The sequence below is a fragment of the Gymnoscopelus braueri genome (genome assembly GCF_963280865.1).
Source record: "Gymnoscopelus braueri genome assembly, chromosome: 23".
NCBI classification, from domain to species: domain Eukaryota; kingdom Metazoa; phylum Chordata; class Actinopteri; order Myctophiformes; family Myctophidae; genus Gymnoscopelus; species Gymnoscopelus braueri.
This window is the reverse complement of record NC_137625.1, coordinates 35,625,828-35,638,888: the sequence shown is the minus strand read 5'-3', so window position 1 is coordinate 35,638,888 and position 13,061 is coordinate 35,625,828. Positions and strand designations below refer to the sequence as shown.

General features: G+C 40.3%; 1 protein-coding gene across 1 annotated transcript; it reads right to left on the bottom strand.

Moving 5' to 3' along the window:
* Positions 1-2,657: 2,657 nt before the first annotated feature.
* On the bottom strand, positions 2,658-11,609 carry LOC308079505 (ubiquitin-conjugating enzyme E2 H-like). The gene is made up of 5 exons (XM_080421046.1): positions 11,539-11,609; positions 11,393-11,432; positions 10,136-10,188; positions 4,787-4,915; positions 2,658-3,265 (listed from the first exon to the last, which is right to left on the bottom strand). Exons 2-5 carry the CDS (start codon positions 11,425-11,427, stop codon positions 3,141-3,143), a joined length of 342 nt encoding a protein of 113 aa, XP_080277172.1. The 5' UTR covers positions 11,428-11,432; positions 11,539-11,609; the 3' UTR covers positions 2,658-3,140.
* Between the last annotated feature and the right edge of the window lie 1,452 nt (positions 11,610-13,061).

Genomic DNA, 13,061 nt, shown 5'->3' with positions numbered 1-13,061 from the left:
AGCTACAACATTCTGATGGCATTATTATACACCCTAGAACACTGGTTCTCAAACACTTTCATGTCAAGGATCCCCCAAAAAGTGATATGTATTTGGCCATGGACCCCCATCAGAAAGGATTTTGTGCCAGGGACCCCCGTAAGAGAAGATTTGGGTCGTTAAAAATCTCACCATTCATTGAACCACTGACCTAGAACCCACAGTATCATGACAGTTAATAATCATCCATTATTCAAATTGAATCTTACATTTTTGCCCTGCACCCAAAAAAAAAACACCACATACTTCTGAAAGCACACCCTACCAAAAATAATTTCTCCATGAATTCAAAGCTTCATGGGGTGTGTAATTGATAGAAAATAGGTATTTTGTGGGTGAACTGCTCCTTTAAATGCCCCAAACTCTTCAATTAAACACTGGAAATGAAACAAATCTAACTACGGTGGGGGTCATATATCTGTCCCAGAGGGATGACTTGAGTGCAGAATGAGTTGCCTTATTTTCTGCTTCATGCCATCAGAGACGATCCAACAATAACTTGCATGAGGCTCATGTCACCGTTTGGTTTCTCAACGTTTAGGTCTAACAGGGTTCAATAACAGGTAAAATGTTGCCTTATTTTGAAATCACTCACTTCGTCTGAACGCCTCTGATCTGCAACAAGAGGACAAGCAGGTATGTCTACATGTACCACACAATTAACGCCTCGATCAGAGACAATTATATCAAACTAGCTACTTCTAATATATGTAATGCATGTCATATCACCATATATATCAATGTGTTGTTTAGTTGAAGTCACCACCCATCAACACTAACTATCCAGACATCCAAGTAAAAAACACGCATTATAGCTCAGCAAGCTTATTAATGTTAGCATGATATTATCCTCCCTTGCGATTCCGTTTTGGAGTGAATATGTAAAGAAAATCACTATGCAAGATACAAACCAAGTGTTTCAAATCCAAGACACACAAGCCTCTATCAATCCTACGTCAGCTCAACAAAACTCACCGTCAACTCAACCCCTTGTTCATCATTCCTTAGAACTATACATGTTGTCACCTCAACCTCAGAACCTCATATCGTCTCTGTCGGGTGGAAAACCTCATTATGTCCTAAATTAAATTCAAAAACTGCAAAAGTAGCAGATCTACAAACAGCATTTCGAGCTTGTATATTTGCTACTTTTGAGTGACGCTGTAATATGATCACGTAGGGCGTTAATTTACGAAAAACACACAAAGTTAAAATATGGAGATGGAGAGGTTTCTGCCCGACAGCAACGATATGTTGTCACCTCAACCCCAGAACTATACGTGTTGTCGTCTCAACCCTACTTTATGTCGCGCCCCCCAGAACTATAACAACAACATCACCTCAAACAGACATCATTCCCCAGAACTAAACACGTTGTCGTCTCAACCCTAGAACTACACAACGCGTTGTCACCTCAACCCTACATCACTCTTCGGAACTAAACGATGTGTTGTCACCTCAACCCTACATCACTCTTCAGAACTATACAATGTGGTGGTCGGGGAAAAAAAATAACTTGACAACAAATCACAAACTCAACACCGCTGAATTTCTGAAGCCAGAGAGGAAAGGCGTCTTGTTAAAAACGCTGTGCTTTTTCTTTTGTTCTGTTCTTTAATTATCATGGCTTCTTTTCATTCTTTTTTTTTTACTTGGTTTTGGCATTTCTTTCAACAGACACCTTCCGTTTTTTCCATGCTGAGGCACTGGACACACTGGTGGACAAGAGCAATACTTAACAAAACAGAGATCTCAACCCAAACATCTGGAGACATGATTCAGTTGCTAGTCTCTCCCTCTGGATCAACTATCTGTACTTCTATTATACTGCAATCTATGAAAGGTAGGAACATGGATCATGGTACGTACACATTTCAAGTTGGGTTTCTTTAGGTAGTTTGAGTATTTTGCCTGCAAAAAGCAACACTGTGAGTGTTTAGGTTTTTGAGCCTGGGAGTTCCTCCGTGAGGTGAAGCCATCACTGTAACCAGTCCGGTGGCGTTACAAATAAAAGAACCCCGAACATGTCGACGGTCAAATCCCCACAAAAGTACACAAAGAAATCAAGTCCAAAAAGCTCAGGGCCATAGACAGATAGATAGATCTTTATTGATAGATATATTTATCTATCTATCGATCTATCAGGGTCATGAAACAAACTCGATCAAATCAATCTCTGTTAAAACCTCATAAAGCTGTGAAGATGGAGTCAAATTTATACTGCAAGACCAACAATTAATTTGTGCATCCAAAAAGGTACATTTAACCCATGAAAACCGGGGAAGCATCTGTGTCATTTTAGATTTTAGCTGTATATCAGCTCTGTCGGGTGGAAACCTCATATGTCCTAAACTGTTACTTTTCAGGATTCAAATTTAAAAACATCAAAAGTAGCAGATTAGACAAGCTCGAAACGAAAAGTTTCGAGCTTGTCGATCTGCTACTTTTGAGTGACGCTGTCGTATGATCAAGTAGGGCGTTCATTTACGAAAAAAACACAAAAAGTTGGGGGGCGGTACTCTAGAGCGGTGGTTCTCAACCTGTGGGTCGTGACCCATGGGGGGTGGAGTCCCCAAATGATTTTTGAGGGGGAGTCCCCAGAAGACAGTGACGTGACTTTTAAGACCTTATTAACACCTACAAAATAAAATAAAAAGAGCATTACTGCTTCAAAAGTAATCAACAGACTATACTATAAAAACTGGTCAAACATTGGACAAAATAATGGTCAAATAATATAAGAAAGAGGCAGAAATTGTGGAAATAGCAGATCTACAAGGCGTTGTGAGCTTGTAGATCTGCTATTTTCCACAATATTTATCTGTGGAACAGAGTCAAACTAAATGTTAATGCCTCAACTCCTACAATTCCAAGTACTTGTCAGGGTGGGGGGTCAGTTCAAATATGATTATTTTGGGGGGTCCCCAGTTCAAATGTGATTATTTTGGGGGGTCCCCAGTTCAAATATGATTATTTTGGGGGGTCCCCAGTTCAAATATGATTATTTTGGGGGGGGTCACAAGTCTGAAAAGGTTGAGAACCACTGCTCTAGAGGAGGAGGAGGAGGGAAATGGAGGGAGGGGGGGGGGTGTCTCCCATCACTACAACTCCATGTCCTGGGCCTCGTCCTCTGAGAAGTCTGACATGGAGCTTTCTGACGAGGAGTCGCCTGCTCCGTCCTCCTGCTCCTTCAGAGCCTCCTCCGTTGCATATTTCTGGATGTACTCTGTGACAGAGAGAGAGAGAGAGAGAGAGAGAGACATACATACAGACAAGGAGGGGGAGAGAGAGAGAGAGAGAGAGAGAGAGAGAGAGAGAGAGAGAGAGAGAGAGAGAGAGAGAGAGAGAGAATCAAATCAATGACTGATAAATGATTTTATCACAACAACATTACTTTTGATGCAGTAATGGTCTTTTTTCTTTTCTTTTCCTTTTTTTGAGGTATTAAAAAGGTCCTAACCCATTAAGACCGGGAACGCATCTGTGTCATTTTAAGATGTCTTTGGCTATTCAAAAATAGCAGATATACAAGCTTGTAGATCTGCAATTTTTGAAAAATCATGTAAATTTGTCCAAATCTTTGAATATAATTAATATGTATATTTCTGTAGAAACTAACTAACATTTTAAACTAACATTTTGTAGAAAAAAATATATATATTCAAAGATAGAAGACACATTTTCATGATTTAATTTAATTAATAGGAGACATTTAATGTCTCCTAAATCCTAGTTTTTTTGCTGTAATATGTTGCTATAATATCAGTGGTTCTTTTTTCATGTCAAGGACCCACAAAATTCTTTGTATTTGGCCGCAGACCCCCATCTCAAAATATTTTGTTCCAGGGACCCCGCAGAAGCATTTTTTTTTTTAAACTTTACTTTCAGGTCAGAAGCAAAGATTTGAGTTAAAAATGTTCTCTTTAAAAAATATATAATCTTGCGCACCTCCTCCGCCTTACCCCTTATGTTATGCCTAAACCTTTTAGGCATTTTTTTTTTACTATTTTGAAAAAAAATTCTGAATAGTGAAAATAGCTGATCTACATCGACACGTCGTGAGTTTGTAGATTGGCTATTTGAACTATTTTAAAATGTTTTCAAAATAGAAAAACATTGCCTAAAGGGTTTAGGCGTAAGGGGTAAGGCGGCGTGCAAGATAGGGCCCCGAGTCCTTAACATTTGCTTTTATCTGAGACCATTAAGGTTTTGTGGAAGGTGCTTCTGAACACGTTTTCTATTGGTAGTTTGGCCTGATCTAATGCTCCTCAATCTTATACAAAAATGACTGAAATCAGTCGTGGGCGACGGATAACTTCAATCCATTGGTTCTCAAAGTGGGGTCAGGGGACCCCCAGGGGTCCTTGGATGGGTACCAGGGTGTCCTCAGCAAAATGAGTCACAATCATTTTAACCACTTTAACCATATTTTATAGTTTGGCTAATGTTTTACAAGCTTATAATGATCTACAAGCTATGAGCTTGTAGATCTGCTATTTTTGAAAAATCGTGAAAACTTGTGCAAATCTTTAAATATATATATATATTTTTTTAAAGCGAACATTTGTAACTCAAATTTTTGCTTCTGGGGGGGTCCCTGGAACAAAACATTTTGAGATGGGGGTCCGCGGCCAAACACATAATCCTTTTGGGGGTCCTTGACATGAAAAAGCTTGAGAACCACTGCTTTAATCCATGCTGTGTTGAATACGTACAATAAGAATAGAGCGAGCCACCGGACATGTACCTTTGATTTTCTGTTTGTACTCCTCTGGTCGGTGGAGGTACATGGCGGCTGCGTCCCCGTTCAGGGGGTCGATGGGGTTGGGGTACGCCAGCAGCTGGGGCAGAAACGACTCAAAGATGTTGGTCAGATCTGGAAGAGGAACGAACGCAACACAACATCATGACATTAATACCTGGATTAGCCTGAAGGATCAATACAGGTCTGTCTGTCTGTCTGCTTGTCAGTGGTGGTACTAAAGTAAAAAGTATCAATGCTGCGATGTACTGTAGAAATACTCTGTTACAAGTAAGTCTGGAATTCAAAATGGACTTGAGTAAAAGTACAAAAGTATTGGTATCAAAATGTACTAGTACCAAAAGTAGAAAGTACTCATTATGCAGAATGTCTCATTTCACAAGTTTTCAAATGAATAAAAATCCTTGTAGATTTACTATTTTCAAATAGGGCTGAAGTGGTTAATGTATGTTTTGTAATAATAATCAAAATCTACAAAGTAATTAGTAACTAAAGTTTTCAAATAAATTTAGTGGAGTAAAAGTACATTATTTGGATCCAAGATGTAGTGGAGTAGAAGCATTGGAAATCGAAGTAAAGTAAAAATACCAAAACATTTTACTTAAGTACAGTACTTGAGTAAATGTATTTCGTTACTTTACACCACTGCTGTCTGTCTGTCTGTCTGTCTGTCCATCTATCTATCGTCCACTATGGACAACGCAATGAAGCCACATTTATATTCCGTAGTACGATGGTGTCGATTGCCGGGGAAAAAATGCATACGTAGACCTCGTGCGATGTGGTATAAACATTTTTTTGGGGGGCTTTTTCTGCCTTTATTGATAAGAAAGTAGGCTGACAGGAAATGGGGAGAGAGATGGGGGGTGTGACACACAGCAAAGGTCTTCGGAATCCGGGGTCGAACCTGCGACACGCTGTCAAGCTGGATTACCAGCATATGTGGTATGCGCCTGGACCGCTAGGTGGGCGAGCGCCCCGGGTATAAACACTTTTAGCTTAATAATACATCTTTCCAAATGGCTGGAGTCAACTTTTACACTCGACTTTTACACTTAACCTGACGGAGTTAATACGTTTAATGTTACAGTCAGTCACCCGCTGATGTGGATAATTTAATCAAACGACTGGCCCTGCACGGATAGATCTGCCAAATGAACACTGATTAAGTGCAGCCACGAAACCCGTCGTGGTCGATTTACACACATGTCAATCATGGAGGAGGGGGTGGGGGGGGGGGATGCATAGCTTAAAAATGCATAGCGTGCTCACCAGTCGTGTAAAGTAACTTAATTACTCAAGTACTGTACTTACGTAAAATTTTGAGGTACTTTTACTTTCCTGGAGTATTTCCAATTGTCTATACTTTTACTTCTACTCCACTACATCTCAGAGGCAAATATTGTACTTTACTCCACTGCAATTATTTGATAACTTGAGTTACTAGTTACTTTGCAGATATAAATTATTACATTATAAAACATACATTAACCACTTTAGCCCTGTTTTATATACAGACTATTTGAAAATAGCCGATCTACAAGCTCACAACGCGTCGCGGCTTGAAGATCTGCTACTTTCAAACATTTTAGTACTTTTACTTTTGGTACTTTAAGTATATTTTGATGCCAATACTTATGTACTTTTACTCAAGTAACATTTTGAACAAGGGCCTTTTACTTGTAACAGAGTACTTCTACATTGCAGTATCGATACTTTTACTTTTTCCACCACTGCCAGACATATAAGTGAAATCCTCAGGCTTAATAGCCTCAACCAGAGGAATGACTCCACTAATCCTTTTCACTGAGAGAACCTGCAATACTGATCTCATCCACCGGGTGGTGTCACTGTTGGCTCCATTGAAGGAGCATAAATAAAGATCCTTTGTGTTGCTATGTTTTGGTGATTTCATCAATAGAGGAAAAGACGATCCACATAATAATGCTTCATCGATTGGCTTGTTTTCTCAGTCGGGGGCTTCCACTCTTGACTTCTGTTCTTTAAAATCAAAGTCCACATTGATTCTACATGAAGACAAACAAAGGCAGAGAGATTAGCCTCTCAACACTGGCACTTTGCTGAGGAGGACAAAGGAGAGGCTTGTTGACATGAAGTGATTGGGAGAATTCCACTCCCGTTAATATTGGTTTCACTGAATCAGCACGTTCATTTGGAGTCTAGTTCATTTAGACCCAATTTAGGGCTTTCCCTTTGTGCTTTGGGTTCATATCTTGAGACTACCGGTGAAAATGAATTAAATGAGCTGCAGGAACATCTGTCATAAAGACATTCTGAACCATGTATAGAGGGTTGTAATGAGAAATTAATGGGAGCATATTTAGAGATATTTAGAGAGAGAGAGAGAGAGAGAGAGAGAGAGAGAGAGAGAGAGAGAGAGAGAGAGAGACACACACACAGACAGACAGACAGACAGACAGACAGACAGACAGAAGCCATGGATTCACACCAGTATTACATGTTTGTATTGTTGGTGATGTTTGTATTAATATTATTCATTTATTAGCTTGTATTTTTTATCTCCATATGATGGTATATGTGTAGCATAGGCATAGCTGTGTTTTTGTTTGTGACTGTTGTTACCCACTGCTCTGGAAGGAAAATAAAGTCATTTGAAGTTTAAGTTACGATGTCACCATGCATTTTGTGTTATAAATGATGTCACACTGAATCGACATATTTCACCATCTGCACTTCAACAGGCAATAATAACGTAATCAATGTCAACAGTCCTAACACACTTGGTAAATGGTTGTTAGCAACACTGCTAGTGATGCTGCTAAGCTAACTAGGGTCACTTGCAGAGTAAATCCCATCGATAGAATGACGTTCAGTTTTTTTCCACCTCTGCACCTCTTCCTTAACATTAAACTTTAACTGGCGTCGTGTGTGTCTCTCTCTCGCGAGGTGTGAGCCTGAAAATTAAGCAAATATCTGAACCTTTTTAATTGAGATCGTCAATATAACAAAGGAACGTTGGGAGTTCAGTGTCTTGCTCAAGGACACTTCAAACACGATGTCAGGAGGAGCGGGGGGATCGAACCGAAAACCGAGATCTGATTATGCTCTACCTCCTGGGCTACTGCTGCCTTGCATAGCTATGGTCAGTGGTGGATGAAGTACTCAGATATTTTACTTAAGTAAAAGTAGCAACACCACATTATAAAAATGCTCTGTTACAAGTAAAAGGCCTGTGTTCAAAATGTTACTTGAGTAAAAGTACCAAAGTAATGGCATCAAACTATACTTAAAGTACCAAAAGTAAAAGTACTAATGTTTGAAAATAGCAGATCTACAAGCTTACAACGCGTCGCGATGCGACACGTTGTGAGCTTGTAGATCTACTATTTTCAAATAGCCAATATATAAAAAAGGGCTAAAGTGGTTAATGTATGTTTTATAATATACTAATTTATATCTGCAAAGTAACTAGTAACTTAAGTTTTCAAATAATTGTAGTGGAGTAAAAGTACAATAGTTGCCTCTGAGATGTAGTGGAGTAGAAGTATAAGTAAAAAAAGCAAATTGGAAACACTCTAGTAAAGTTAAAAGTAACTCAAAATTTTACTTCAGTACATGTACTTAGTTACTTTCCACCACTGGCTATGGAAATAGTGTGCGTGTGTGTGTGTGTGTGTGTGTGTGTGTGTGTGTGTGTGTGTGTGTGTGTGGTATGTAGTGTGTGTGTGTAGTGTGTGTAATCATCTCGGTCTCATTCCTGTCAGGGTAAAAGGTTTCCTGACCTTGCTGGCTCAGAGTATTAGCTCATTAGTGTTAATGGGAGACTGACTACTAAGAGGATTAGGGCCACCACTGTACATGTAGTATGTGTCCACAGGACATTAACAGGGGCCACACACACAGTGACACAGAGGCCTATAGGACACTTGCAGGGGCCCCAATGACAGGATAGGGGACTATGTGTAGATCACTAGCAGGCGCCACAGTGACTTATATGGTAAACGGAATGCTCACCTCAAAACACAAGTTTGTCCCCATTTTTTTTCACGGACCGCACGCCCCCCCCCCAGCGGTTCTTGTATTCTTATATTCATTTTACTGAGGTTAAGGTTAGGAATACGTGTAGGGTTAGGCATAGTTTTACTGAGGTTATATTAAGTGACTTAAAGGTGTAAAACAGGCACACAGAAACAGCAGAAGAAAACAAGGTATGTGTTGGACGTGACCTTACACACACGCACGCACGCACGCACGCACACACACACAACAAATTATAGGCTTAGGAATGCGACAAAAAAAAATAATCCATGAGTGTCTCCATGGGGTGAGTAATCGATAGAAAAAAAGTCATTTTGGGGGTGAACTATCCCTTTAAAAGGTAGCTCTCCACCAAACAGACTAGACTACTATAACTACAAACTGGCAGTGGAATGAAGTCAGGAGATCAGTCGGTTGGAAGGTGAGATGGGAAAAAAAATAGTTGCTGAAAGCACCTGAGAACCGACACCGATGGACTACTGCACTGCAGGGTGCTCAGGGCATGGGCACAAGGTTATCTGTATTTAGACTATTTTGGTGTATCATATCTTTAACGTTAATTAAAACAATGAAGACTGCGTGCCTGCAGCAAGCGGCAGCGCAATGAGCACATGGCCAAATCATTTTGCTTCAACTAATGATCAATATAATACTGTATACTGTAAGATTTGTTGGGGGCTATAATGCCTTTATTGATTGGACAGTAGTCTGACAGGAAATGGGGGGAGAGAGATGAGGAGTGACATGCAGCAAAGGCCGTCGGGATCGGGACTCGAACCCGCGACACGCTGTCAGGCTACTTCGGTCCAGGCCAGAAGCCTGTCATTTCTGTTGGAGCAGCCTACTGTAGGATAGGCTACTCACCACAGGAGCCTTGCATCATCATAATCATCATCAGCCAACCAGAGAGCTCTACCTCCTCTCCGCCAGCCCGCTGCTATCCCACGCTTCCCTACAACTTCCGACGTGACGCAACAGTGTACCCAGCGCCCATTCAACAGCAGCTTTGCAGCAACAGACGCTTTCTGATTATTATGATGTATTATCTTGTGTTCTTGCTTACTGTATGTCGCTCTGGATTAAGAGCGTCTGCTAAATGCCTAAACTGTAAACTGTTTCCACCACTTAACGCCACATAGATCTGTATAGAAATCACACGAACCATTAAAACATAACACACACACATATGCATCAACCCTTAACACACGCACAGGCGCACGCACGCGCGCACACACACACACACACACACACACACACACACACACACACACACACACACACACACACACACACGTAACACAAACAGCCACTCACCATAAAGGGCTGTCCATGTCTGGTTGATAACATCTAAACACACTGTCCCTGACCTGGAGATGGAAGAGAGACTGGAGTTAGCAGATGGAACAGGGAATTATAGTGTGTGTGTGTGTGTGTGTGTGTGTGTGTGTGTGTGTGTGTGTGTGTGTGTGTGTGTGTGTGTGTGTAGGCCACAAATGGGTATGGCTATACATCTATGTGCATGGTGAAGTGGAGGTCAGGGCATTGGGCTTTAGAATCATCACATTGCAGCAGTTAAGCTGTATAGCAGATTATTATGATCGCATTCATGTTCAGTGGTGCTCTACACATCCCACAATGCATCGCACTGTTTAATCTAAAGGGGAAATACAAAATAATAAAAAAGAAGGCTGGGGCATTTTAGGAGAAAACGGTTTGTTTTTTGTTTCTTTTCCGAAAGAGGGTTGAGATGATCTGGATTTTAATCTCAACATTGCGGACGATATTATTATCTGTTGGTTTGGGTTTGTGGCTGTAGTGTAATTTTTTTACGCCATCATACAACAGTGTCGCATGGCAGAAATATCGGCTATACTCATGTTTCCAATTTGAGCTTAACCTATTCAATCCGGGCACGCATCTGTGTCATTTCCGATTTTAGGTATAACCATTATTTTATACTTAGGCTATTCAAAAATAGCAGATATACAAGCTCATAGCGCGGCACCGAGTGATCACTGAAAATATTTTGTGACTACTTGAAAAAGGTTAAAAAATGGTTACAAATCCAGGCACTGACTGTACCCTGTTTTTAAAAAACCCTGGTACTCAATGTGTTAAAGGAAAATGTTTTACTTAAATCTTTGTTTCTGGGGATCTCTGGAACAAAATATTTGTGTCTCTAAAACTTTTTCATGTCAAGGAACCCAAAATGATATGTATTTGGCCGCGGACCCCCTATCTCAAAATATTTTGTAATAGGGACCCCAAGGAGCAAAGATTTGAGTTAAAAAATTTCAATTAAAAATATATATTCAAAGATTTGCACACATTTTCACGATTTTTCAAAAATAGCCAAAGAAATCTAAAATGACAGAGATGCGTTCCCGGATTGAATGGGTTAAAAAAAGACAAGGGGAAAAAAGACCAGGGTAACCCCAATGCCAACTGTCCGACATATGTAACAAGTTGGGTAGATACAGTTACAATACTAAAAACATTTACACATGACTGCAAACTGAACAAAATATTTAAATGCACGGACATCAAAATGTATGACTGTTATTATCTTACGCTTCATCGATGTTGGGATGGAAAATCTTATTCATGAATCCTGCAAAAGAAAGAGACAATTACAGTTAGAAAAAAAAAAAAGATTGTAGTGAAACAGACAGTTCAACAAAGGCTTGTAAAGTTCAAAAGCTATTCCTATTTCCTACCTATTGATGGTGATTTGAAAGGGTATTTGTCTGGGAGGTCTACTCGCACCTTCCACACGCCCCCCTCGTATGGCGCTGAGAGAGAGAGACAGAGAGAGACAGAGAGAGAGAGTGTGAGAGAGAGAAAGAGAGAAAGAGGGAGAGAGAGAAACGATAAATTCTTCAGGAGAGAAGAGTGACTTTTTATACACCAATGCATCACAACCTTCATGAACTCCAGAGGATTTAACCACGTAAAGGCCAGCATCTGTATTCTGGGGAAAACCTTCGCAGTAAATAGCAGATCGATAAACTTGTCGACCTGCTATTTTCAGCGAAGATGTTTGAGTGAAAACAGAAAAGTCGCTAGTATCGAGCCCTGCCCCTGAGGGACTCCGGTTCAACCAAGTATAGGGTTCAAGTGGTAAAACACTGCAAGGTTTTATTCTCTACTGCTGAGGTCCAACAACAGCTGTTCTTTCTGATTCCATGCAATAAAATGTATTTCAGCCCAGGGCTCTGCAGACTTCTTTACCTCCAAACAATTCAATTTGTGTCATGCAGTATAGTGAGTGATATAAAAGAAGAAAAGAAATGTGTGTGTTTCCTGCGTGTGTGTGTGCGTGTGCGTGTGTGTGTGTGTGTGTGTGTGCGCGCATGTGCCCATGCGTTTGTTGCTCTCCCAGAATAGCTGTGAGTAACTGGAGCCTGATGTTCCGTATTGGAACTGAGTAGCACACATAGACATTAACACACTGACACTTGCTGAGGACAGCACGTGCACACACACATACACACACACACACGCACGCACGTGTGTACGTGCACACACAGTATTTGATTGAATACTTTATTAACTCGCTGAAAACACTATGGCAGTACAATTTAACCGATTTAGACCTGAGGCCGATTCTATAAACGCCTTCTAAATCCTGTAATGTGTCCTGAAGTTTTCTGAAAAAACTCACATTTACATAGTTAGTATAGTATGTTTCTATATCGTCTCTGTCGGGTGGAAAGTCTGGAAACCTCATTATGTCCAAAGCTGTTACTTTTCTGGATGTTCTTGTAGATTTGTGTGACGATGTAGTAATATGATCAAGTAGGGCAGTGGTTCTCAACCAGTGGTCCTTGAGGGGGTTCCAGGTGGTCCCCAGCTAAATGATGGAGAGTTGGTAACCAAATGGACCCTTATAGCTCTTTAACTCTTGAGAGTGTAAAATGGTTTCATTTTACGCTCCAAAAGTTAAATTATTGTTAAACATCTGCATTATGTAATTAAAGAATTGTTATTTTGATCAACGCTTGCCTGTTATCTCTCCTATGGTACCAACGTCAATACATGGAATTGTGGACAAAATCGTATCCAACGATAACAAAATATTCTAAGTTTTGGGTCTGAGAGGCTAAATCTCATCAAACGGTGGTCCATGGCTCAAATGCCGAATAAATAAAGGACCTTGATATGAAAAGGGTTGAAAACCACTGAAGTAGGGCATTAATTTACAAAAAAGTTAGAGTATGGAGATTAGAGGTTTCTACCC

Coding starts and splice junctions, on each gene's coding strand:
- LOC308079505 (XM_080421046.1), bottom strand. CDS start 11,427: ATGAATAAGATTTTCCATCCCAACATCGATGAAGC. Junction 4,916..10,135: donor GACATGGACAGCCCTTTATG/GTGAGTGGCTGT, acceptor TTCCTCTTCCAG/ATCTGACCAACATCTTTGAG. Junction 3,266..4,786: donor GTACAAACAGAAAATCAAAG/GTACATGTCCGG, acceptor TCTCTGTCACAG/AGTACATCCAGAAATATGCA.